Source organism: Lepidothrix coronata, unplaced genomic scaffold (genome assembly GCF_001604755.1).
Source record: "Lepidothrix coronata isolate B3197 unplaced genomic scaffold, Lepidothrix_coronata-1.0 Scaffold78, whole genome shotgun sequence".
Classification (NCBI taxonomy): Eukaryota; Metazoa; Chordata; class Aves; order Passeriformes; family Pipridae; genus Lepidothrix; species Lepidothrix coronata.
In genome coordinates this window covers 3542911-3570280 of record NW_016690258.1, presented here as the reverse complement: position 1 = coordinate 3570280, position 27370 = coordinate 3542911, and the positions used below count along the sequence as shown (strand labels likewise).

The 27370-nt window shown below is 40.1% G+C and overlaps 1 protein-coding gene and 1 long non-coding RNA gene across 4 annotated transcripts in view; one reads left to right on the top strand and one right to left on the bottom strand.

Annotated features, from left to right (window-relative positions):
* Positions 1-483: 483 nt before the first annotated feature.
* Positions 484-27370, top strand: part of DCP1A (decapping mRNA 1A) — a 32394-nt gene continuing 5507 nt past the window's right edge. The window contains exons 1-9 of one of the 3 annotated variants that reach the window (XM_017819936.1): positions 484-661; positions 1801-1841; positions 3621-3748; positions 12418-12484; positions 16942-17080; positions 20391-20510; positions 23867-24622; positions 25057-25113; positions 27147-27365. In XM_017819936.1, coding sequence (XP_017675425.1) covers positions 527-661; positions 1801-1841; positions 3621-3748; positions 12418-12484; positions 16942-17080; positions 20391-20510; positions 23867-24622; positions 25057-25113; positions 27147-27365 — 1662 coding nt within the window. In that variant the 5' untranslated portion in view covers positions 484-526. Of the gene's footprint in view, positions 662-986; positions 1711-1800; positions 1842-3620; positions 3749-12417; positions 12485-16941; positions 17081-20390; positions 20511-23866; positions 24623-25056; positions 25123-27146; positions 27366-27370 lie in introns of those variants that run through there. The other 2 variants (XM_017819935.1, XM_017819937.1) reach the window with 2 other exon arrangements.
* Positions 7899-27370, bottom strand: part of LOC108499761 — a 48217-nt gene continuing 28745 nt past the window's right edge. The window contains exons 3-4 of the long non-coding RNA XR_001875642.1: positions 22980-23080; positions 7899-8036 (exon numbers count right to left, since the gene is read on the bottom strand). This is a non-coding gene — a long non-coding RNA (uncharacterized LOC108499761). The remainder of the gene's footprint in view (positions 8037-22979; positions 23081-27370) is intronic.

Genomic DNA, 27370 nt, shown 5'->3' with positions numbered 1-27370 from the left:
GGTTGTGAAACATTCATATACCAGACGACGACAAACACAGGAACACACAGGATCACCCCCACAGTGCTGGAAGAGAATTCCAGTGAATTATCCAGATGACCCAGCTCATCACATTCACAGGCCAGCCCGCAGTAAACTCAGAAACCTCTGTATTACTAACGCGAGTAAATAAATAACAACGACGATGCGAACCCAGCCCTCGGCCCTGCCCACGGGGGTCGGAGGGGGCACGGCCCCGTGCCCAAACCGCACGGGCCCAGAGGTGGGTAGAGCGGCCCCGGGGAAGGGCTGCGGGGCCCGCAGATGTGAAGAGGAGCCCCGGGGAAGCGGCTACGGGTCCGGAGGTGGGAGAGGGTCCCCGGAAGGGCTGCAGTCCCGAGGGGCCGAAGGGTTCTGGGCGTGTGGGGCCCGCCCGGCGGGCGGAACGGCAAGCGCGGGCCGGTTGTTCCGGCGGGCGGGGGGGCCGGAACGCCGTGGCACCGTGGCGGTTGTCGCCGTTGCGCGGGCGGGGCTGCCCGGATCCAAGATGGAGGCGGCGGGCAGAGCGGGGCAGGAGATGAGTCTGGCGGCCCTGCGGCAGCACGACCCCTTCATCACCGGCATCGCCGACGTGACCGGGCAGGTCGCGCTCTACAGCTTCAGCCCCAAGGACAACGAGTGGGTGAGTCCGGCGGGGCGCGCCCGGCCGTGCCCGAGCCCCGGCAGCCGCCCGGCCCGGCGCCTCCGCACGGGGCCCGCGCGGGGCTGCGCTCGCCCGGGGGAACTTTGGGGGTCTGGGCGCGTTCACCGCGCGGAGGTGACGAACCCGAAGGGTGTTTGTGCTGGGGGAGAGGGGAAAGGAGAGGGAGGGGAGAGAAGAGGGAGAGGGAGGGGAGAGGAAAAAGAAGGGGGGAGAGAGAGGAAGAGGGAGGAGGAGAAGGGAGAGGAAGAAGGAGGACAGAAGAGGGAGAGGAGGAGGAAAGGAAGAGGGAGAGGAGGAGGAAAGGAAGAGGGAGAGGAGGAGAAGAGAGGAAGAGGGAGAGGAGGAGAAGAGAGGAAGAGAAGAGGGAGAGGAGGAGAAGAAGAGAGAGGGAGAGGCGAGGCCGTGTGTGCGCTCGGGGGTTCGCAGTGACGGGGCAGCGCTGGGGCCGGAGGCGCTTTGGTTCCTGGTGCCCGTTGGCTTTTTCTCTTTTCTCATTGTACTTTGTTGTTGTTGTTGCTCTCGCCTGTTGCGCAGCGCCCTGATTCGGGAAGAGTGGGATTTGAGAGGTGTTAGTGTCCGTCACTGCATTAAAACACAAGTTTTGGCCTGAGCGCCCGTTTTGTCACACAACTACAGAAGTGGAAATTCGAGGAACTTCAGCTCTGGAGCTGCACGAACTTTCTGTGCTTGTGGGTCACAAGCCCGTGGTGCAGGTTGCTCTGGAAACTGGAGTATGAAACAGCCGTGGCCCGTAGTTCTGTTGTGGTGTTTCTGGCTGTGCTGTCATTGCTGCCCTTTCAGTAACACTGTGGAAAACAACCTGTCCGATATTTAAAGGCTGCCCTTACAGGATCAGCTTTGGAAGGTTGTGGAATACTGTAGATCACATCATCAGGTCGTTAGCTTGAGAAAGCTTTTGGAAGTGAGATTAATGCCCTAGTCTTTGTAAGAAAAAATAGGTAGTTTCTGAAAACAGGAGAACGTTTTTAGCCCTGTGATGTCAAACCTTATGGAAAGTTAAGGCTATTGTAAGTCTCTGTAATTAAAACATTCTAAAACATAACTACATAACTGTGTGAACAAGCACGTCCCTGAAATGCATTTGCTGTCTTTTGTAGGAGAAAACCGACATAGAAGGGACCTTATTTGTGTACAGAAGGTAAGGGTTGATTTGTTGGTTTGGAGTTCCTTAGGGGGGGATATAGGGGTGGTGATGTTTGTTTTCCTGCCTTAAGAAAACAAACTTCAGATATCTCCATGTAGAGCTTTCATACTCACAGTTCCTTATTTGTCCAGCTGTTAACAGCTGTATACATTTTCAAAAAGAATAAACTCTGCACATGGGTAAATAACTCTGTCAAAAGCCCCTAAAAGTACTGCTGAGAAATCATAAAACTTAATAAACCTACATAAAACCCCAGTTTGTTGAGGTTATTTTGTTATTCCAGTATAATTTGTTACAGTTTGTTAAATGCCAAGTTGTCCTTTGTTTCCTAAAATCCATGAAGTTGATTATGAAAACAATAGACATAACAAATTAAATAATCTGTTCTAACCTACTTCTGGAAAATGGCAAAAATTTTTGTAAATGGATGAAGTTGCCCAAAAGCTGGAGCTGTGCTGGTGTCTGGTTTTAGGGACTATTTGATTTCCTTATGAAAACCATGAAAGAAATTTCCAGTTCTATGGGACGGGGGAAAGGGGTGAGAGCACGTAAAACCAATCATGAATTTAAGTTTTAAATAACAAGCAAATAAAAAATCTAAATGAAATAAAACTTTGTTGAATATAAGAAATAGAAATAATGCTGGCTAAAGCCACCCTGAAGCAGACTGTCATAGCTCAGTCATTACAATATTTTGTCCTAGCACTGTGAAGGGATTTGAGTAGCCAGTTCCTGTTACTTCAGCTCCCAGCTTCGAAATACTTAGTGTAAGAAAGTGAACCAAATTTAAAAAACAAACCAACCCAAAAAGCAAAGCAAAGGGTTTCTGTGTAACTAGCTGATGATTTCAAACAGGTTCTGTCAGGTGCATTAAAAGACTGACCTGTGATGGTAAGGATTGTTTACCCTTTCCTTGGAAGCTCTTGATGGGTTTTTGTTGTCTATTATTAGGTAAAGGTGGCCACATTTTTAAAGAAATCTTAATATTTACTAGCTAATTGTGTCTGGTTTTTACCCTGCCTTCATCATCCTGTGTTGTTGATTATGTGACTGCTTACAGGCACAGCTGAGTGCTGACATGACATTTATGCAGCAAGAGAAAACACATCGAAAACTATCTTGAACTTCCAGTGCTTGCTTGGTGTTTTTGAACCTGGTGTCCAGCAAATATCTAGATAATAAAAATAGTTTCACTAAGCAGTATAATTCTGAATAACTTAATATGTACTTTGAGGACACCGGGGTAACTCCTTCTTTTCAGAGTTTCACTTTAGGAAGAAATTACTGCTTATGGTTCCCCCAGAAGTGCATTTCATGCTATTTAAGAGAGCAGCCCTTTTTTATTGTCATGTGTATTTACAGTAAGGGAAATGATGCTGTGTAAGTGGTTTGGGTTTTTCTCCTTTAATAAAAGAATTCTAAAATGCCTCAAAACTGTCTCATGTCAAGTACTGAATACACTTGAATTTTAATGCTGGACCTGCCCTAGTTTTTTTGAATAGGGTTTTTTTAGAGGCATATCTTTGATTCAGCAGTTTAACAGTGTAGAACTGTAATGCTAATCCTAATCCTGCTTTGAGGAAAGTGTAGTTTGAAATTGAAATTAGGTGGCAGCCAAGAAATGGCATAGAAGAAAAACTGAGAGCTTCAGGACTGCTAAAGCTCCACCTAATAAAGCAATGGAGATTTGAAGATTAATTCATAACTCAGTTTCAGAAAATTATTTATGTCAATGAAGATATTAATCCTTGGTTTTGTTTTCATTGAAACAAGGTCAGCTTCTCCTTATCATGGTTTTACGATAGTGAATCGACTGAACATGCACAACCTGGTTGAGCCAGTAAATAAAGATTTGGAGTTTCAGCTCCATGAACCTTTTCTTCTCTACAGAAATGCCAGCTGTGAGTATAACTTTCTCTAAACCATATAAACTTGAGGTTCTGTTTTATAACCTTGATCACTTCTGATTACTGTGATATCTGTTTCAAGTATAATGTAATGGGGCAGGTTCCAGTGAAATGTCTGGTGATGTTTTCTGTCTGCAGGGCTAAATGTACTTAAATAGCTGTGCTAGTATATTATGATCATCACTGTTTTCAATAAAAAGAGAATATACTGTCAAAGGGCAATATTGCTATATTCTTTTAAAGTAATGATCTGATAGGTGTAATCTAAACATATACACAGTGCTATAGGATTAATAAAAACTAAGAAAGAATAATGAAGATTGATAGATTTTGAAAGTATTTAACAGCAAGGACAGATCTAAGAACTTCCTCTTGCAAGCAAAAAAAAATATTAATCATTAGCTTCTAAAAGAAGTGGAGAAAATTGCTCAGCTCTAGGTTGAAGGTTTCTTTCTCCACAGTAGGCTTTGGACTCAGCAGATAGTTGTCTGTTCTAAATTTCCTGCAGTTTAGACTCCAGCAGGTTTGGGTACAGATGAGTGGTGAAATAGTACTTGGGATCTTCTCGCTGCATTTTGAATTCTAGCAGTGTTTTGTGTCATCAGTTGAGCCTCAGTCCCAGTGTACTACGTTCCAGTTGGGTACACACTGAAAGTGCTGGTGCTCCAAAGAGCTCAAAGTGTAAATTTTGCAGCCCTTACAAAGAGGAGGAGGGACTATGTGGGTAAATGAACTTTACATGAGGTTAAATAGATAAATAGAAGTCACCCCTTAGAGCAGAGGGTTCTCATGGTGCAAAGGTGTCATTTCAGAATTGCAGCTGCGAAAATGGTGACATGGGAAGCAAGGAGTTGATTAATTTGTTTGTTGAAGCTGCTGATGGTATCAGGAGCTGCTGTGGAATCACCAGGTGTACACCAGTGGGAGTGAATAGAGGATCACTTTAAGGAAGGAATCATTGAATTGTTTAGGTTGGAAAAGACCTTTAAGGTCAAGCCCAACTGTTATCCCAGCAATGCCAGGTCCACCACTAACCCACATCCCTAAACACCACAGCTGCACAGCTTTTAAATCCCTCCAGGGATGGCTACTCCACTGCTTCCCTACTCCAGCCTGTTCCAGTGCTTGACAACCCCTTCCATGAAGAAATTTTTCTTTATATCCAATCTAAATCTCTCTGGCACAGCTTGAGGTCATTTTCTCTTGTCCTGCTGTTTGCTTCTTGGGAGAAGAGACCAACCCCTGTCTTGCTACAACCTCCTTTCAGGTGGTTGTAATCAGAGAAGGTATAAGCCATGTGTGAGTTCATTAGAAACCCCAAAGCTGCTTGTTTTCCTTTCTTTGATAAAAGCTCTCCTTTTCCTTGTGGGACATTGGTTTATAAGATATGTGGGAGGCTCATGGGACTTAGGATAGAGATGACATAGAAGAGTATGAGGAAGGAAGGAATTTATGCAAAAGTGAGCAAGGAAAAATTATAGACTGGTTGTGGGAAATAATTGCATTCCGAGATAACCAAGAGTATTTTTTTCCTCTTATTTCTTTCCCACTGTCATTTTAAAAGACTCTGGTCAGAAACTATCCTTTCTTTCATCACTCCATCCTGTCTCCACCAACTGCAGACTGCAAATGTTCAATGTAGTTAGTATGTCATTGGTTATTTTCCTGAGTGCCACAAATAAACAGATGAGTTTTTGTGTCCTCTGCTTGTGTTCACTTTGTTCAAACACAAGCTGAAAAGCATTGAAAATGGCATCTAAGGTTTTTATCATTTATAATTTCAACACCACTAACTCCCTACATTGTGCATTTAGTTGTTGTGTTTGGGGTTTTCTTTCTTACATGAGACTTTTCAAATTTTCTGGCCTCTATCCCCTGAATTAGCTAGAAAAAAACAACTTATACAATGGAAATGTATTAAAGCTGTTTGCCTCTATCAGCATAGCATTTGTGAAACTTTAAAAAACAAGACCAAACTAAAACCCCCTTCAGGCTTGGTTTGAATTTGCAGACAAATTCCAACATGTATACATTTTATTTGTATGGGCAGATCAGGGGATTCTTATCCAGGTTCTTTTCATGTGGAAGGATGTCCATTTCTGCTCAGTTGCCTGCTGGCATGAAAAACTTTGCATTTTTGGGACTAATTCAAATCAGAGCTTTAAGCTAGTGGTTAATGTAATGTGTATCTCTGAGGGCTTAATGTGCTGTGTCTCTAAGTGAAGTTCTGCTGAGATCCCTTAATGACTGAAAGAGGATGGACTGCTGGCTTGTGTAAGGAAAAGCTGCCTCTTACACAGTGTTGGCAACAGCCCTGTTTCTTGTAGAGTGGAGTTTTTTGTATCCTTGAAGAATTGTACTGGGATCATTACAAACTCTTAAGGGTAAGTTGTCCTGTTAAGACTGCTGAGTGATTGAACTGCTGATTCTGTTTCCTTAGCTTACAGATGGGGGATGGTTCAAACTACTTGGTAAAAACCTAAAATCACGTTTATTAATATTGCTGTTGGGCAGAGAAACATGTTTTGCACCTGTATAGTTCGGTTGTAACAGGATCAGTGACAGAGATTTACACTTCATCAGGGCATGGTACAAATAGTAGATGATCAAAGCAAAATTATGTCACCGCATATTTGGGGAAGATTCTGTCTCAACAGTATTTGTAACTGAATAGGATACCACTGTTTTATAAACTCCACATTTTCACTTTGTTCTGGGATTCTGTCTTGACTTAAAAAGATAATAAGGGCCAAGTGTGTTACAGGCACCAGATCAGACCTCTGGCATTTCTGTCTTAAACGGCCCGAGAGCTGTTCTGAGGATAGCGAGTAACGTGCTCCAGCCCGTGCAGAGCTGCTCACAAGGTACGTGAGGAACTCTGCAAGCAGCACACAACCATTGTTTTTGCTTGGCTGGAGGCTGTAAGAATGATTTGCCTGTCATGCTAGATCATAATATTTTTGGTGGGGTTTTACCATTCTTTTGTAGTTTGATTTCTTCAAATACCTACTGTTACTACACAATGACACTGTTAGTTTGCTGCATGTAAGAACTTAGTTTTGTTAAGCTGTAGACATGAGGTGCTTTATCCAGTTGCACAGATGCTTTTTCACACTTAGACCAAGACTAGCTAATTGCTATTTTATTCTCACTAGAAATTACTGATTTATCTGTCATGGCTCTTGAGGGGATCCTCCTGTTTTTACAGGGTGGGGCATGAAGGGAACTTTCATGGGCATTCTGGAAGGAGAACAGAGCAAGTGATACAGTACCTTTCTTCTGTCTACCTTTTGGTGTGCTCTCTGAGCAAAATGGAAGACATTTGGGTCACTTTGTTATTCATTACACTGTGAGGTTCCCCCCCCCATCATACCCTTCTCATATTTTAGCTGTTAATGGGGAAATCTTTCCCAACTCCAGAAATTTTGTTGTCAAAATTATTCTGTCTACACAATGTGGTTCCAGCCCCAAAAGAACACTGGACCCTAAAAGTTTGCTATAACACTGCCCCAAAGCTTACACCACTTCCTTGTGAGGCATCAGACCCTATAGCAAAAATGATAGAGGGTGTGACTAACAAGCTGTGAGACAATATACCACTTACAGTAGTAAATAGAATAAAAGTATTCTGCTTTTCATTGTTATAAAGAATTAATGAAAATAAATACCTCCAAAGGTGAACAAAGCAAGAAATTAACAAATCGAAAAGAGGTTGTTTGTCTTACTGTAACATATTTTAAATTCGGAATTCCTCTTAAAAGGTAAAAATTTTTAGATTATACTTAATATGCCATTTATTATTTCTTAGTCTGCTGGGTATATTTGATCCTTGTTGAACTTTCCCGCTGGACACCTGCACATTCTTTAGAGTATTCAGCCTATTTGTTCATGAAGCACTGAATCCCACTGACCTATTTTTTTTAAATGAACCTAAGCTTGTTTTCTCTTATCTGTGTTCTGTGAAAAGTATGTTAAACTCTGTTTCAAAAAATGCATACAGTTCTGCCAGTACTAACAGTCCAGTCTGAAAGTTCAGTACTTTCACTCAATCTATAATGTGAGAATTTGGAGCTGACAGCTGATAGTTCGCTTAATCATAGAGGAAAATTAGGCAAAGTTTTAAGGAATGGCCAACTTACCTGTTAAAGTCTGCAGGGACAATTCTTCTGAGCCTTTCTCATTTATAACTTTCCCTCTGTATCGATGGTGTTGGTCTTGATTAAAAGAGTTTCTGATCCAAGTCAATTCACTTGGGAGGTCAGGCAGGTTGATTTCCATGGTGCTGAAAAGACAGATGCTCAGCATAAAACCTGGGTATTAAAATAAGTGGTCCTTGTCTGGTGTGGGGGTTTTGTTTGGGGGGGGTGGGGTTTCTTGCTTCTTATTGCTATCCAAGATAAGAGTTAGTAATACAAAAATGGTGGATTTTGGAGAGTTTTATACGTTAAAGTGGAAAACTCAGTTACAAAGTGCTGTCTTCTGGGCTTGTATTATTGATGAAAACAACTTGTATTCAGAACAGCAAAAGTAAAATGAGTTGTATTAAAAATCTTTGAAAGAGCTCCTAACTGGTTTCAGAAGTGGGAAGGAAAGTCTCTCCTTATCACCTGTGTTCCCGGCTGGCAGCACATTAAGTGTAACACATCTCTGTGATTGCTGAGGCTGACGGGCTCTCCAGCAAGCACATTAACCCAGTGCTTTGGGCTGAGATAAGAAAGGAGCCTGTTCTTTATATCTCTGGAGCAGAAGAAGCAATGCAAGCTGGAGGAGGGGAGGAATGATTGAAAACTGTTAAGAACTTCTAAAAATATGCAGTTTGACCTGAAAGATGGCACTCAAACTACGAGGGGCTTTCTGCCATGGTTCAGTGTTGCAGAGCAGCAATCCTTCTCATTCCATACAATCCTGTCAGATGGCAGTTGGTTAAAGTGTTCCTGATCTCAGATGCTGTTTGCCACCTGAGGAATTGCTCCAGTGCCAATGCTTGTGGCATTGTGCTGTGAACTGTGTTAGTGAAATGGCCTAAGACACTCAAAACAGTAAGAAAGGAAGGAACTTTTTTTTATTCATTCTAATGATTTATAAATCTATGTGGCAGGGTAATACTTACACTGAGGAAATAAATATGAAGAATGTCAGAGAAGATACTAGAGCTGACTGAGGAGAGGTGGTACTTCAGCTAACTAGAAGAAATACAAGCTTTAAGAGAGATGGCTTTATGTGATTTTGCCTTAAACTGTGTTTGAAGTGTAAAGTGATGCATATACGTGCATTTCTTTATGGGAGATGGGGTTTTAGAATAGGAGTCCTTTCATTCCAGAGTTTGAAAGGTTGTTGTCCTCCACTTCCAGTTGTTCTGCCACATTGTATGGCAACACCTAAATTGGAACTGTAAAAATAAAACTTTTCTCTCTCTTCTGTCATCTCTTCCAGCTAGTTAAGTGAACTTTTAAACAAATCATCTCTTTGAATGAGTTGAAGCTGTATCTGCACAAATGGTCAAACAAAGGGAAGAGAGTGATAGTGTCTGGAATCTCCAAAACTGGCAGTGCTGATGAGTCCATGTGCACCTCCCCTGGGCACAGTTCCATTTGAACAGTTTTGCCTTACTGTGTGCCCCTGTTCTTCGTCCTCTCTCTTGTGCTCAGATGGCCCATTTGTGAAGCTGATGCACAAACAGCATCAAGGAGCTGGTCTGGATTAAAATGTACCGAGCTGGCATCAGGGAGAGGGGTGAATTGGGGTCGAACAAGTTAATGGCAAAGCTGTGGCAATGTGAGGGTGGTGACACTGCCTCTCTGCTTACTTAAACTGAGAACTGAAGTGAAACTACAGCTCTGGGACGCAGCTTCATTTCATGTTGCTAAAGAGTGAGGCTTCTGCGTTGCAGTGGCACTTGACTCTTCCCACTCTTAGTTCAGATCTCAGAGCAGTGGCACAGTGACCTGACTGCCCCATGGAGCAGTGGGAGCACAATGGAGAAGAGTCCAAGGCCTTCCTTTTAGTACCATCCAGCTGTTAGGGTTGAGCAAGAAGACTTCCACAATGCTTCTGTTCTCTCAATATCTCTCTGGTTTTCCATTGCAATTTCAATCAAGTTTTAATTTCAATCAAGTTTGGAGAGGAGTTTTGTTACGTGTTTAGAGAAATATTTGTGGGTCAGTGTTTCTAATAAAAATGACAGAGAGAAGAACAAAGATAAAGATAACAGATGACTTGTTTTAGTTTTATGAAACCTGATTTGTCTGTGATATGGGTTACTCATTACTTCAGGTGTGTTAAAGTGTAATGTGAATCCTACTGAAAGATATTGCTGATGATGATTACAAGCTGCTGTTACTTGATTTTTAAAGATGCTGCCCAGCATTCACTGTAGAAAAGCTGGATGTAAAGTGTTTGACTAGATGGAAAAATGAGTCACTTAATTCAGTGGCTTCTGTTGGGTGAAACTCTTGAAAGAACTGCAAGGAGAAAGGTGCCATTAGACATGTGAATGTTCAGCTAATGTTTATGCTGGGTGTAGCAAAAAAATCACATTTAAAAAGAACTGGTAAGAACCAACTCTGATATAAGGCTGTTCATAGCTGGAACTGCATGTAAGAAATACATCAAATATAGTAGTGCAGTTGGGACACACACACACTCCAGGGGCAAGGGAGCTGAACTGGTAGTACACAAGTTCTCTTTTGGAAAGAGGAAGGTAAACATTCCAGCTTGTTGGACGTACGTTAATGCCTGAGTTTACTTGTTCATAACCTGCTTTACATCTTTGCAGTATTGTTGATGTTCTGCAGTGGCTCCCTACAATTGCTTGCCAGTAGTACTAAGTGGAGATTTGGATCTACTTCTGATCTTGTGTAGGCCTGTTTCTGGCAGAATTGAGTGTGACTGTATCGTTTGTCCCATTAAGATATCATTATGGGTTCCTTATCTTCCTTTCTTCAGCAAGTATGCTTTTGAAGCAGCTTTCTCCTCTTGGCAGTTGGTCTGATAATGAAGTCAGGGAAGGGAAAGAGCTTTTCTTCAGTGCTAAAATATGTTACATGACTAAAGAAGTAGCTCAAACTGGAAATTTTTATAGGTTTCTCTGCAGCAGACGATCCAGTTGTATTAAACTGTAAATTTTAATACAAGCATTTCATAAGCATTGGCTTGTATGGCTTATAAGCATAAGCATGTATGAAATGCTTTTGTATTGGCTTATGTCTTTTGTGCATTGATTTCTTTGTTTATGACTTGAAAAGCTTTGTTGTCTTGAGCTGGAACCTCTAAAGAAACAAACACCCAAATGAATACAGTTGTTATTGAGTAAAAGAAAAAGAACAATTTGAATTTGTCTTATGATATTGTTCTAGAAATGAGGTGTGTAAGTGAGTTTTTGAGGATGTAAGCCTGGGATAACTGGAACATCTAGAGAAAACATTTGGCAAATAATTGCCCTCTTTGCCATGGCTTGACATACTTTTGAGTGGGCTGGTTTGAGGCTTTTGAGTATTTTGAGAAGGGAAAAAAAGTGAGTGAAGAAAGAAAAGAATTTTGCTTTGAAATAAAAATCTACATCTGGCTGGAAAAAGTTGCGTATTTTTTTTAAACATTCCTTTCCTTCACTTTAAGTTATATTTTTATAATCAGTGATTTCAACTTCATAATAACATCAGCATGAACTGCAGTATAAACGTGAGTTTTACAAGGCTAAAAGCGTTTTTCCAGAGATTAAAGTACTTTAATGGTAACATATATAAAGTGTCTAATTGCCTTTAATGTACTTGCACACTGTGCATTGACAAACTTTGTAGGTGAGTTAAGATTTAAAATAATCTGTTTTGTGGGTTGGATTCAATACAATTCTGAAAAAAGTTCTGCAGCTTTGTGATGTTGACACAACTGTGGGACAGTGAGGAGATGAGCTCGTGTGGGGGTGAGAGGCCCTTGGAAGTGGGATTCCTGGGGAAGGAGCAGCACATGGCACTACTGACAAAGTTTCTCCCTCTGATGGAGTATCTTTAGCTCAGCAGTCGGGCTCCAACTCTGCCAACTTGCAGTGGAATTTTACTTCTGAGAGCCAGAATGGGGCTGAGTGTCTTGCTGAGCTGGAACCCCTTTGCCCTCATTGCTTTGTCCTCGATACCTTCAAAGAGTAGGGGTCACTATGAGTCTATTTTGAAGCTGCTCCGTGACTGTGACGGTGTGATTGGAGCTTTGGTACTGCTTCCTTCTGGATGGGGAACCTTCCAGAGAGCCCCTGAGTGAACTGTCATTCTGTAATTCAAACTAATATTTTTGTTGATTTTCAGAAATTGACAAATTTTAAAATTTTTTTTTTTTTAAAAAATGGATATTCTTTGGCCTAGTTTAAATGGTAAAGTCAGCAATTCAAAACAGGAGGCTGCAACTGCAGACGGCATTTGCTGGTTCAAACTTCATTTTCTTGCCACTTTTATTTACAACCAGTATCAGCATTTTGTAGTTCTTGCTTTTTATCTAACTAAAGATATTTGTGTTTGCACAGGTGCTGTTTCTGATTATTTTTTAGTCCTTGGTCACACACAATATTTGAGTGGAAATTGATGGTAATTCATGTTGCAGATCTAATTCACTTTAGGTTTTACTTTTTTCCTATGCATTTGATTTCTTTGCCTTACACTTTTTTTCTTATTTTCTAGTGTCAATTTACAGTATTTGGTTTTACGACAAGAATGACTGTCATCGAATAGCAAAACTCATGGCTAAGTAAGTACTGGGACCTTATTATTCTGTAATTCTTTTATGCAATACAGGAAAAAATCTGAACCTGTTAAATTGCCTGCTTTTTTTCCTCACTCTCCTAAAACGGAGAAATACAACATTCTTGCTGGTACCAGGTTTTTTAGTAATGAAAATGATAGTTTTGTTTTTAAAAAACCTCCAAGATTAAAATTTTCTGTTAAGTGATAAGAAGAATCAGTTGAAGTATTAGTTGGCATTCTCCAAAGGAAGCACACATGAGCACTGTTCATTATTTTAAATTGTTTTGTATAGGGATGCTGGCAAAAGACTTTCTAATACAGAAAGTATAATGAAATAAAGGATGGTTGGGGTTTTTTTGGTTGGTTTTGTGGTGGGCTGTTTCTTGTATGAGTTTGTGGTTTGTTTGGGTTTTTTTTAAGAGTTATTATTCCTGACTAAAGTGAAGAGATGGGAGAATAGCAGGAGAACTCGGTAGAATCTTCCAGAATTAAAGCAAATCTTCAGTGTCCTTAGGATGGAGCTTGAATTGTGAGACAGGGTTGTTGCACCACCACAAATGCAAAATGTAGATGTCCTGCACAGGGTGTCTTCTCATCCCTTGTTCTTGGCTTTGCTTCCCTTCACTATCACACCACTTTCCTGAACTTCCTTAACTATTGTGTGCCTTAATCAGCATGACATGGCTTGCAAGTCAGGGCATCTTGAAGGCTTGCAAAATTCTATGGAAATATATAATATTAAATTATATGGAAACCAGTCACAATGTAGACATTTTCAGCTGAATTCTGATTTCCTAATCTGGGGTTTTTGCAGTGAGTTATTTTGGCTTTTCCACACAGAAGCAGTGTGAGACAACATAAATTACAGACTTTGATATCAAGATCTCTTTCTAAATTCTTTTTCTTTTTTCTTATCCTGATAACCCCCTACAGTTCTCATTTCCTGCTTTTGTTTTTTTCTTCCCAGTTAGGTTGAACTTTTTGCTGTTACTTGGCTTCTCCAAATATAAGGATTGGCTACAAGGGTTAATGGAAAACATTGGGTGAAACAGACTCTTGGATATTGTTACCAAAACAAATAACAAAACCTCGCTTGCCTCTCCTCTTTATAAACAGAGCATCAGAAGGGCATGGGTTTCTTTGTTTAATGCACCTTTTAATTTACAGCCATGATTCATGTTTGAAGTGGGAGAGAAAGCTGAACCCTTCAAATTCTGCCATGTTGCTATTCTGTCATGCACAGTTGCAGTGCAGCTCTAAGTGGCACAGAGCAAACCTTGAGTCCATCTGGTGTTAAACGAGTCTGGCCAGTGTAGCACAAACCGTGGCTATAGATACCCCAGGAATCTTCAGAAGGATCAGGTAACAGACCAGTCCAGCCATAGCATAACAGTCCATAAAGCACATTTACCCTTTTTGCTGGATTGCAATATTTACATTTTCTTCCAAGGGTATTAATTTTTTTTTTCACAGTTTTTTTGTCTTTGTCTGGAGTGGAAATTTAGATTTACACCCTTGTGTTAAGGTGAGTTTTTCTTAATCACTGATAGGAAGGAGTACTGCCTTTATAGTACCTCAGCACTTTAAAAACATAACCATAAAAGGTTTCAAGGAGATTTGCATTCTCTTCCCTGCTGTTTGACTTGACCTTATTGTGCCAGACTGAGTTAACAAGATTGCAGACCATCCATTTATATTTTGGTGGCTTATCTTTCAAAAGAAAAGCAAATTAGTGTTTGCTTTGTAATCACAGACGTCACTTCTCACACTCTCTCCCTGCCCCCTGCCCTTTTGTGAGGTTGTGCCAGGTATGTTTTCAAGGCTTTAACTGCAGATATTCTTCAACAAACTGTCACAGCAGCTCCTGTGTCCCTGAAGGAATGTGTGCCTCTTCCACTATCCCATATAATGGAAAGAAACAGCAGGCCTTGCTTAAAAAAGATTTAATCCTGGATTGCACACAGAGCATGCTCAGTGTACACATTTGCATTAGTTGGCTATTTTTCCCCAGGAAAGGTATTCAATTTACAGAACTTTTTGTTCTTTTTTTTTCAAAGAATTCTAGAATTTTCTGAAATGAAAACATTTTATGGCAGTCGTCAAGCTCCTGACTTCAGAAACAATTAACTTGGCTCTAGTTAAGTCAGGATGATTGATTGAGGGATAAGCTTTCTAGAAGAAGTAGGACAGAAACTGGGGGGTTTCAAATATTTGTGAATCTATTGCATTCTGACTGATAAATCAGGGAGGGGGAGGTATTTTTAGCTTTGTTGATAAGCTTGGTTTACCCTGTTTCAACTCAAAGTGGCTTCTGAGATACAGGCAGCAGGCTAGAACTGGGAGAGATCTCAGAGTTCTGGGGATGCAGTTTCACATTTAGTCCTCACCACCATCTAAATGTAACCTGCACGAGACAGGATGGAGTTGGAGCTACCACACAATTATCTACATGAGAAAATAAACTGTTATTCTTCAACAAAAAAAATAAATTTTAAAAAGGTAACAAACACTTCATAATGAACAAGAGAAAAATATTATGAAATGTTTTTCAGAAATATTTGTGAAACATTTCTGTGAAATGGATGTACTCCTTGAAGATGTTTTAATATGAGACCAACTAGTACTGTTTTCACTGGAGGATGTTTCATTGAAACCTGGGCCAAGTAGTTAAGAGCAGACAGAGAGTCTCGAGTGAAGCCTTTGCTTCCCTATCAGGCAGCACTCATGTGACCTCAGTTGTCCAGAATTTTTCCTTTAGCTGAAGTATTTCTTTTTTCTCATGGAATTATGGTAACACTTAAAAACACAGCCAAGTATTGTGATTTTTTTACATTGCTCTTTCTCATCCTTAGTTCTGGAGTGAGTTTAGACAGGTTCTAAGTCAGGACTGGGTGACCATGTGGGATGCGTGAACAAAATGTTCTCTCAGGGTGTCACCATAGAAACACTTGTGGAGTGTTGAGCTGCTCCATCCAAACGAGCACATGCTGCAGTTCTTGCAAATTGTCAGGGTGTAGATTGGCCCCCCTATTGTGAGTTACCTTGGTAGGTATCTGCTGCTTGCAGAGAAAGCTGCACTAATAACCAGAAGCTGGTTAAATAACCAGCTTGTGTCATTAAAAATTCTGAAAGCAACACTGAATTGTTAAAAGCCAGATCTAACCCTTTTTCAAATAAACACAACTAAACTCCAGTGAAGTAAAGGGGCTTGGTTGTTAGAAAACTGGGAAGAAACTTCCAAGACTTGAACTATTTTTTTCCTCAGAAATATCAACATAGAGGTGCATATAAATAATTACAGTCTACAAAATCTAGAGTTTGTCCTGAATCCTAACTGACCCAAAGAAACTGGAGGCTGGAATGATTGACACTGCCTGTGATTGTTGTGACGGCACCTCTTGGCTCTCCCATCAGCCATCAGTTCCACAGCATGCAAGTTCTCAAGTGACATGCCAGCTCCAGAGCTCTGCCCTGTTTACAGTGCTTGTTTTTTCTTAACATATTTGATTAATGCAGGCTTAAAAAAGAAGGGATTACAGGCTGGTGTGTGTTTATTTCAAGAGGATAAGCTCTAGCGTGTTGCACAGCCATGTATATCTTGTGAACTGCATATGGATTAGGAGTATGTGCTGCCTTTCCTTTTATTAATGAAATGAGCCACGTACACATCATCTTCCTGCGTACCTTAACTATCTTTTGAATTGAAGTTTTGGATACTTGAGGCAAGTAGGAGTGGAATAGAAGTGGTGAGTGAACTGTAGGCACCAGAGGCTGGCAGGAACACCGTGTTTCCAGCCTGCAGGTAATTGGAATGACTACAGGGCAGCTCAGGAAGAAAATGGTTTGCTGTTCTTTCTGGAGTCTTAGATGGGGCTGTGAGGAGTCACTTGCTCTACGTCTCCTTGCAGACTGACTCCAGAGACATCTGGTGTGAGCCAACTCTCTTCTTTCCCACTGTCTTAGTTTTGTTGTATAATGCTCAGCCTCATCCTACATTAGAACTGTTTGGTAATAGATTCTGCTGAATAATACAGCTTGATTTGGCTAAATATGGAAAAAATGCATGTGAGGAAGTAAAGAGTAAAACAACATATCTTAACCTACACTATAACCGATGTTCTTTGTATATCACATGCTTGGATGTCCATGTATTTTATTGTAAAAATGTCTAAACAGGAGAGTTTTATAGAAGTGGCGTTTACTGCAGGCAGACTGTGTGAGAGAGACAGCCTAGTGCTCTCTGAGTTGGAGATAAATTCCTACAGACCATTTGACAATTTGACTTGTATAAACCTTGTAGCAGATGAAATCCTGAGTAACTTTGGTCAGATGAGTGTTACATTTTTATCCAGGCAGAAGAAATGTGTTAATATCCTGGGAGTACCTTTTTCTATACTGCTTTTTGCAAGATGTTAACTCTAGATAAAATTTTTAAGTGCTGTTTCTCCTTTCCTGTTACAGAGTGGTTGAACAAGAAGCTCAGAGATCACAGCAAGTTTCCCAGGACAGAAAAAGTCCCAGCAGAACCAACGGCTGCAATGAAAACAGGCCCATTGACATCCTGGAAATGCTCAGTAAAGCCAAGGATGAATATGAACGAGTAAGTAAATGTCTCTTTTCAGGAAACTAGTTTTTAGCACATCAGCTGTGCTTTGTTTAAAGGGTGGGCTGTCTCTGCCATAGTTCCAGCAGCCTTGTTTTCAGACTGATGTCTTGTTCCCTCCCTCAGGTACACTGTACTAGGAAACAGTCTCTGCTTTCAGGCAAGATGGATTGAATACTGATCATGTGATCCAACTTGAAGTGTAGCTTGATAGGCCCATTTTACAGTGATTTCTCCTGCTGTGAGAAAATTTTGTCTCTGGGAATAGCAAATAAAAATTGCCCAACAGCATCTGTCTCTTCTTAGTCTCAAAAGATGTCTTGTGATATTACAGATTGAGTCATTCAGTACATCTGTAGACTCTGTGAAACACATTTTTAATAGCTGTAGACTAAATGTAACAATACTGTGCCCCTGTCTTTCTGTTACCCAATTTACTACTTCTGTCCTGTCTACTGTGTCTGTGCTTTTAATAAATTAACTCATTTTGGAAGGAAAAGTCTGTTATCTTTTGCCAGTGCTAAATTCACAAGATTACATAGTGAAGCATGTTAGTTCTCTTAGGAAAGAATTATTTTATATAGTTGTGAGGACCAAATTCATACTGCAGGATGAATATAAAGGTAGTGTGTGGGAGATCCTAAAAAGGAAACAAAGATTCTGAACACTCCTCTTCCCAAGTACAATGATACAGGAATGTGCAGTAGTAAAGCCACGTGTGAGTATTTCATTGCAGAGCTGTGCTGTGGTTTCTTGGTGGCAGTGCTTGATTCCTTCCAGAAGTTGCTTGTGCAGCAGAGTTCCTTTAAGTACTTGGGATTTGAGGCTTTGTGGGATTCTAGGTGGTTACAGTACAATGTGAGATGAGGAGAAAGGAATAAGCATGTGGGTTTAGCCTTGTATGAACCAATTTATCTTGTCACTGTCTCATGTAGCTTGATGGCCGGTGAATGTGACAAACAATCCAATATCTTTGACCCAGGCTAGATATTAATTTCCAAGAAAAAGCCTGCTTTTTTCAATGCTTTAAAATACAGATTAAAAAAATAATTAATTCTCACTGTGTGTGCTTCAGTGCTGTTTGGGGAGAAGAGGTCTTTGTGTGAAGGCCAGCGTTGTGGAAGTAGCACCTTTTGTGAGATCACAGAAGGAAACATCAAAACCTGAACGGTTCATCTTTCAGTGGTGTATCAATTTAGACAGATTTGAAGAAATTGAAGTCGTTTTGGAAAGAAGGAAAAAAAACCCCACCACAAGAACACACTGTTTTGGTGCCCTCTTAGGATGTGATGAAGCAATATTGGTTAATACACATTTCCAACAGATGGCTTATAAAGACTTGGGATATTCCACGTTGTCTTCTAATTTTCAGATCTTTTTCATGTGAGACTACTGAAAAGCTAGAAAAAAAAGTTACAAGAATCATGGACAAGTAAAATTCTGTTAAAGAGGCAATGGGTGTGTGCAGATTATTTTTAGTGGACAGTCAATGTGGTATCAGTAATACAACAAGGAAATATGCAGGGCACAGGTTACAGTAGAGTTACTTCAAAATTGGGGGGGTTGATTTCTTGTTGTTTTGTGTGTGTGTGATCATGTCTTGATGCTTCTAGAATGCTGGTGAAACTGCAATGGTGATTTCATTTCCTTTTTGTGTGACATGAACTGCAAGCTGGATCTGTTCAACATGATCCCATCATAGCCCTCTGTGACTGTAGTTGTGTAGCAGTTGCCAGATAAGCAGAATTGAACAATGTTGGTCATGTTTCAAACAAGCTTCTTTGGAGAATGTTTTGTTGACCACCTCAGCTTTAAGAGCAAACCTCTGGCACGTTAACCTTGGAACTCCTTGTAGCCAAGGTGTGCCGACCTTAACATGATAAAGAAACCAACTCGTTTGGAGCATGGCTTCTTGAGAGACCTCTCCTGTCTTAATTTTTCCTTTTTAAGGAATGTTATGGCACTTGGTAATTACACATGAATTTGTATTTAGGAGCAGAAAGTACTTATCTGCCTGGTACATTCCAGATGGATCATACAGTAATCCTTGTGTGCAGCCCACATGAGATTGGCAGAGTGTCAGCATGAGAAGGGGGCAGAGGGAGTGAAAAAGAGATTTATGAAGGTCTGAGTGATTTAATCTAGGATTCCAAATCAGCTTAATCCTTCAAGTACACACTACATCAAGCCCATATGTGAAAATGAATGAACTCTGAATTTTTTTTTTTTTAATGAAGTGAATGGATGCTTTTTATAGTGTGGTTTGGGTGTGTATTTCAGTATGAGCATGGAAACATACTGCAGCTCATCCTCTAGTGAAAGGAACGCTGCCTTTCCTGATTTTGTGACTAGAAGGCCTCCAGCATTTCAGACACAAAGAGTTTTGACCTTCAAGTCAATGAAAGATGGGACAATTTGCTTCTCGCCTCTATCCCTGAATCACAATATATTGTCTTGATTTTGTATTTATTGCTTTCAATTAGAATTTGAAAGCAAAAGAATAAAGCTCAGATTGATTTTTAATCTGTTGCTAAAAAGTTTAACCTGTATTTTACTGCTGTAAGTGACCAGGGCAATCATTGTGTGTTGTCCAGTGCTGAGCTATATCATATGCATAAGGTGTAGTTTATCCACTGAAAGCTGGATTGTTCTACAGTTTGGGGTTTTTCAGTGGTGATGTAAACTGTAATACAGTTTCTATAGTTGTTTAGGTATATATTTATTAAAGATGAAAGTCAACTCAGTCTGTAAACATACTGACTGTTATAGTGCAACTTGCTTGTCTGTTTTTGTCTTGTTCACAGAAAATTAACACCTGAAAATATATGTACATGTTTGGTTAAACCTGGTGGAAATAAGCTGGTGACAAGCTCTCTTTAAGCCACTTGGAGTGATTTCCATCAGGATTTTTTTTTCTAAGCAGTTCCTAGATTGGGTTCTTGATTTAAAGAAGTGCAGCAAACTTCCTCATTAGGAGCTAATGCAGACACAGGATGTGAAAAGCCCACCTTTTCTTTAATATGTAGTTTTCTTTCTTGGTGAAAACGTATAAAGCCAGTTGTTTTTGGTTTGGGTTTTTTATATAGTAATAAAGAGTAAGAGCTTTATGACTACATATCAGATTCTGGATGTCTTGGTAGGATTTTTATTTCCTAAAATTTGTGAATTTGACAGTGTCTCACAAAAATCAGTGCTTTGTACATCTGTATTTCAGTCCAAGTGCCATGTAAACAGGATTGTATAGTGGGTAAATGCAGATTTTAAACCTATGTATTTATATTAATTATTTTCTTTTTTGCCCCCTCAGAATCAGATCAGTGACTTAAGTATTGTATCAAGTTGTGGAATGCAACAAAATTCAAATCCTCCAAAGCCAGAAAGCACAGAGCCTTCAGAACAAAAGCCTTCATTACAAGTGCAAGAGCAGGTATGTTTCATCCAACCCTAAATGAAGGGCTCTTTTTTTTTTCCCCATTTAGAACTTTGTTTCAGTACTAAAATTGGTTTGTTTGGTAGAATGCCTGCAGTGTTTTCTGCTGAATGTATTATCACTAATAAACTAATGAGTTTGAAGACTTTTAGGATCCTAAATTCTGTCTTTTGACTTAGCATTTTAAAAATATGAGGAAATGTCCACACTGCTGTGAATATCCAAGTATGTTTAAATGGGCCAGCTTGAATTCTGGAAGAAGTCAGACTGTGGTAATGTGCAGGATGACTTGAGAGACGGGAAGCAAGAAAAACTGGCCTGTGCCACAGTATTGCAGTGAATCAGTCAGGTGGACATAATGTTGCAGCCTTTCACACATGAGCTCAAAGCCCTGAGTTCTCGTGTCTCAGACCTTAAGGCTTGTCTGTGCTGCCTTCGAAGTTACAGCTACCATCCTGCACAAGGAAGCTGTAGCTTCATACAAGACATTTTAGAGATAAATTTAGGAAAAAAAGTAAATTCCGCAATAAGTAAGACATGAAGTGCCTTGGGCCTGCTTGCAGTGCCACCCAGTGGGCACAGCAGGGGCAGTGCTGGTGCTCCTCAGAAGATGCCCCACAGAGGACAGGAGCTTTAGTTCCCTGCCGTAGTTCACTGGTGTGTTTGTGATGCAATAAACCACCGTGTTGGAGAAATGAAGTGCCCTATGAAAATGTGGGCAACCTTGCACTTAGTACTTTTAAACACAATACTTAGTTTGGAGTAGTAGTAGTTTCTAGTGCAGTTAAGGCTGGGGTATGGGCAGCAGGAATCTGTTTTAGGGGATGGGGCAGGAACAGTTAATGAATTAAAATAAGGGGTGGGGAGTTTGCTGGGGTATTCGCTATCACAGCACCTCTGCTTTTGGGTCAGCATAAGTGCTGGAGTGACCCCTGGCAGCTCTGCTTGGTGCATGCCAGTCTGGAGACCTGGCAGCAGAGTTGCCTGAGGCTTTGCTTTAAAAGCAGATATTTTCTTTTGAGTCATTCCATATAGACTGTACAAAATCAGCTGAAGTGCTCCACCTGACAGCACATGGAATTGTGGAACAGGAATCAAATAACTAGTAAAGGAAAAACTGGAAAGATTAGATTCTTACAAATTGCTCTGGATTAATTAAAGGGAAAGTCGATTTATAGAACATGTAAAATGTCATATTTTTAATTCTGTTGAGCTATTTAAAATATTAGCTGCAGAGATACTGGAAAAAATTACTTGGGTAGCATAAATGATAATTCTGCAAAGCCAGTTAACTGGCTTTGAATATATCACAGTTGTGTTGGTGCTGAGCCACATTTTTAATGTGGACAACTGGAAGACTACTGGAAAGACATTCCATTTCAACTATAAAAATACATTTTTCATCTAATTGAAACAGATGCCTAAAAAATAGTGTGCATATGCTAAGTATGGTGAGATTCCTAAACTCCCTCCAAAATGTCACACTTGCATGTTGATTGACTAACTTCATCTCATGCTGAAGATACCACATGTTTGGGAATAAAAATAAACGTCTGCTCTATGATACTGTGAAGTCAAGTGTTGTATCTTGGCCATTCAAAATTAAAATCAGTTGTATCATGCAATGCTTTCATGCCAGCAATCAGCAAAACTGAACCAGAACACTGATACTGAACCCTGAATTGGCAGTCAGAGGTCGTACTGTAAAGTTTAACTTACCTGAAATGATTTCTGGAGAAACCCTTTGAGCAGCAGCAGCAGCAGCTGCACCTGCACTCTGTTCCTATCAAATAAAGTGGTCATGTTGCCTTTTTGCAACCCCTGCTGACCTGTCTTCATGACACACTGAGTTGATGATATGGTCAAAGTATACTTCAGCCAGAGATGGACAAGGCAAAAGGTGTGGTTTGTACTTCATGCTGGAAACTAACTTCATGTTTGAGACTATCCATGTAAGGGGGCTGGTCTGAGTTGGCTCAAGAGCATGGCAGAGATGTCAGTTGATTACTTGACTGTTGTAATGTATTAATAAAGGAAAGTTAGTCAATTAATCATACTGAAGTCAAAAGCAGAGTTTGAAATGATCTGGAACAGTGATTTTTCTCTTAATGGAATCTTAATAGTTGAAGCACAGGTCTCTGGAACAGTAATACCAGTGGAGGAAAGTAAGAACAACTTTCTAGGAAAAAATTCCTAACATAATTAACAAGGTTTATAAACTACAGAATGTCTCAGCTGCAAAATGAAAGTGTGCCTGACTAGAAGCTGGCTAAAAAAGAGTAACAATGGCAGTAGAGGTGAGTAACAAGGGCAAAAGTGAGTGTGATTTCAAGCCCAAGGTTTTTTTAGGCACCTGTACTGCCATGGCTTCACTGCTGTTATCTGTGCTGGCAAAATTGGAGCCAGCAGAGCAATGTCATGGTACAGTAGTTGTCATTGTGAAGTAGTGTCTTTGTTTAGACATACCATCAGAATACACTGGAATTGTGCTGCAGGCCATTCAGGCTTCTGAACAGAATGTTGTATTTCAGTCCAGCTGTTTTACATAACTTCTAGTCCTGTGCAACCTCAAAAAAAAAAAAGGAAAGAAAGGAAAATTTTGAGATTATGGGTGGTATTAATAGTTGTTTCTTTTCTCTTTAGTAAAATACATTTTAAAATATTTTCAGTAAAATATTAAGAAGATGATATCCTTAAAATCATATTTTTCTAACAATGTCAGTGGTGTAGCTAGATGCATATTTTTGGGAGAGACTTAAAGGACTGGTAGATGTAACTGTCTACATATATATACACACTTTTCAAGGAGATATATACACATATGTTTAGGTGTATACAGATTCTTTTACCTATCGTGACATCTATTGCATTGTTAATGAAAAGGGTGAGGGAAACTGTCTAGGCATGTATTGCTAGTTCAGTTGTGTAGCTTCTATTTTCTGTGTTCCTTTCCCATCTTTTAGGCCGTTTCATTATTTCCAGCTTCATAAATTCAGTGAGGATTTTGTTCAACATGTCTGTTTTTCCCCACATCCCCCCAGAATGCCTTGTGTAGTTCTGGCTGATGGATGATGGCAGGTGCCATGTTCATGACACAGTCCATAGCCTTCTCCCTTCCTTACTGCTAGTGCACAGTCTGTCCCAGGAAGGCTGTAAAGAAAAAACATCCATAGCCAGGATGTTCCTCGTAAATTAAATTAATTTCAAAATTCCTGTAAATAGGGCACACTTGATTTTACATGCATTTGACCTAGTTGTCTCTTGTAGTTTTCTTGAATTTGTAATAGACCCTGGGACTTGCACAGTGCTGTCTATATTTCTAAGCTTAAAACTTCTTTTTCCCTTCTTTTTAGCCATTTCAGTCAAGGCAGAAGCATCTGACTTTGGAGGAACTGTTTGGAACCTCTGTACAAAAGGAACAGCCCACTGCTCCGTATCCCAACGCAGAGAGAATGGAGAAGCTGCAGACAGATGCATCTGCCAGAGAGCAGCACAGTTTGCTTTTGCCTTTTTCCTTTGACCAGTCACCAGTAATGCAACAATCCCTAGGGAAATCAGAAAGTCCAGGCGTTAAAACCAGTGCCAATCAGCAGGACTGTTTAACACCTATGCTAATGCCTCCAGCTTCGGTGTCCCAGCCTGATATAAAAAATGTTTCAAGCTATTCAGTTCGTTTAAGCCCTGTTCTTAATTCAGCCTCGACAATGGAAGCTGCCCCTGCTCAGATGCTTCCTGGCCTAAAACAAAGCAACAGTATAATGCAAGTTATGCAGCAAGCTGCCAAGCCCATATCCCCACTGGTGAATCAGCCGCCGTCTGAGGGGAACCACGCTCCACAAAACCTAATGGCTGGCCAAAGCCAGCTCATAGCACCCTTGACAACAACCAACACGGGAACTGTCTCAAATCCATCTCATACAAGTGTTGATCTTCTCCAGAAACTCAGGTTGACCCCACAGCATGACCAAATGCAACAGCAGTCTCTCACTAAAACGTCCTTAACACCGAACATCTCTGCCTCGGTTGGCCAACTTGCAACACCAGAGAGCTTCAAAGAATCTCACACTAAGCCATCAGCCTTGAACAGCAAGATAATCCCTCCCCTTCAGGTATTCTGATATCCCTGAAGTTTTAGGCTGTTTTTAGCCTATGTGTATTTTTCCCTTGGAAACGTGCTGTTGTATAGTAGCCTTTTAAAAATAATGAAGGACTTCCACTGTGTGATATTGATTGAATTGCCAAGTCATACATTCAGTTCCATTAGTTCTATATCATTAGCATCTGCTACCAGTGACAGACCTGTCTGTAGAGGAGGAGGAGGTTTTTCAAATTGGTGCTTTTAGTGGGTGGTGAGTGGGTCCTAAAGAATTCACCTGTACTTGTGTCATAAACAGACTGCTCAGAGCTGCTGATCTGAGAAGGGACAGAAGGTCACAGGCTCATGAGTGTTGCCAGGGGTGATGCTGTGGAAGTGGACCCTGTACCTTATTTAAAAGTATAAAATTAACAATTTCCTTTTTCTTTTTTTTTTTTTTTAATTTAGACTGTACAGCAAAACAAAGAACCAGAAGTGTTTCCACAGCCAAAGACTTTGTCTAAGGCAAGTCAAGTAAGTGAACAACCTCTGCTAATTGTTTATTGGTTTTCTTAGAAAAGAGAAAACCCAGCTGTGGTTCACTGTTGATATCTCAAATAGTCATCACCCACTGGCCATTTTTAAAGAGCTGTTATGAAGCAGAAAGAAGCTGCACTAAAGGAAGGGGGAGTTCTCGACTGCCTCTTATTGTTGGTTCTAATGTGGAAATGAGAACACATTTTTGGATTTGCAGCCTCGCAATGAGTTCACACCATTTGAACTGGGTTTTTTTAATGTTTCAAACAAGCAGTACTAATGCCATAATATTGTAGCAGGGTCTATTTGCCTTAACCCAGCCTTAAGCACCCCAGAGGCATAAAATGTAGCCCTTGCCTTACTGTCACTTAGTTTTCCTGTGGTAACCTTGTATTTTATGAAAAGATACAAAGTGAAAGAAATGGAAGATGGAGGAAGAAAAGAATAACAAGCATTTGTTATTGCAAGACTGTCTAATAGCAAGTTTTACTGATCTAAATTCAGATTTAACATTATTAGAACTGTCTTGGGTAAGAGTTCAAAATAATGTCAGTTTTAAATTTCAGATTGCAGTTAAAAAATAACTGGTAATAGTCAAGCCTTCAAGAATTATTTTAATTACCTTTTTGTTATGTGTTATTTTTAGGATACCATCTGTAATTTAATTCTACTTTTCCTTTACCCACCCCCTCCTTTTTCAAATCTCTGAAAATTGCCTCATTCTTGTCAAACTTGCACTACATGAAAGCAGTTTTAGTAGCATGCCCAGATCTGATTGTGAAGGCAGTAAAAATGGTGCTACTTAAAGTAAAATGCTGTTCTAGCTACTGGCCTGCTATGAGATAAGATCTACAGTCTGTTCATGACCCAGTTAGTAAATAATAACCGAACTAAAAACATTTTATATGGATTTGGGAATTTTAAGGAATGTGTGCATGTTGTGTAGTAAACTGCATTTGTGGGTTTAAACACATTGTCTTCAGCTGAAATCCCACGCTATGAGTCTTCACAGTTTTGACTACAACAAAATCAGTTTTCTGGTTCTGCTGCTCTTGATGTTATTAAATACACATTAACTTCAGATGGTTTGGGAGGGTTTTTTCTTCTGAAAATCTTTGGTTATCCAAGGGGAACTCCTTTTACTGACATATCAAATATCTATATATATCACATTTAGTGTTGCTTTTCTTTTGAGTGAGATTGGCTTGTTTATTTTCTTTTTTCTTTCACCACGTTGGTCATTCTGGAGGCCCGAGCAAGACATTGATTATGACACTGACTAAGATTGCAGTTATCAGGAGATGGCAGAGCTGCTCAAAGCAGATGTTTACTCATGTTCACTTTATGCAAATATAGTAGTCTTATAAATTTGCAATTTTTGTTTAAAAGGAAAAGTGGTAAAGGCAGTATGTGGATTTTTGTCATGAAATGGAGACAGACCTGTGGAAGAATGAGGTGGGATGATGGTCCTCAAAATATTCCCATCCCATATTCCCCACAAGGGAAAATGTACTTAAAATGAGAGTATTTCAGTGTACTCCAAGAATTTAATTATAATTCAGCAATCTCTTTAAATATTTTTGAGATACATTTTGAATTTGAAGTAAAATATTTGTAGGAGACCACAGAAGCAGGGGAGGCAGGAAGCAGGACTGCCTTTCTGTGAACCCCCAAGGAAAATAATAATCTGCAAAACAGCTACTGAATCCTTTGATTAGCTCAGTGAAAAGCTCATCTTTCATTATATGTGTTATGTTTCAAAAATTCTGGAAGGTAGCAAGGAGTCTGCATGCAAGCATGTTCAAGGCTGCTACCTTCTTTAGCTTTGAAAATGAGAATTACTATTGGTATTAATCTTCATAGATAGATAGTTCTTAATTAACAGCACCTATTTTGTAATATCTGACTGAAATATTGTGGCTACAATTTATTTAATTTTCTTTATGCTCATCTCTCCAGCCTTTACAACATCATTCATTCTTACTGGAAATGGTGCTTATTAATTTTCTGTTCTCTTACAGGTCGCACCTCCACAGTTTGTTACAGCCACGACAACAGTAACACCTTCAGTCCTCTTGTCTCCCAGTGTGTTTCAGCAATCAGCTACAAAGGCTACTGAAGTGGAGAATAAAGCCAGTTCTTCTTCGCCTTTAACACTTGGAACAACAGAAATTCAAACTACACCTCCTACTGTTCTCAGTAGGTCTCAGCTGCAAGAAGCACTGATACATCTAATAAAGGTACT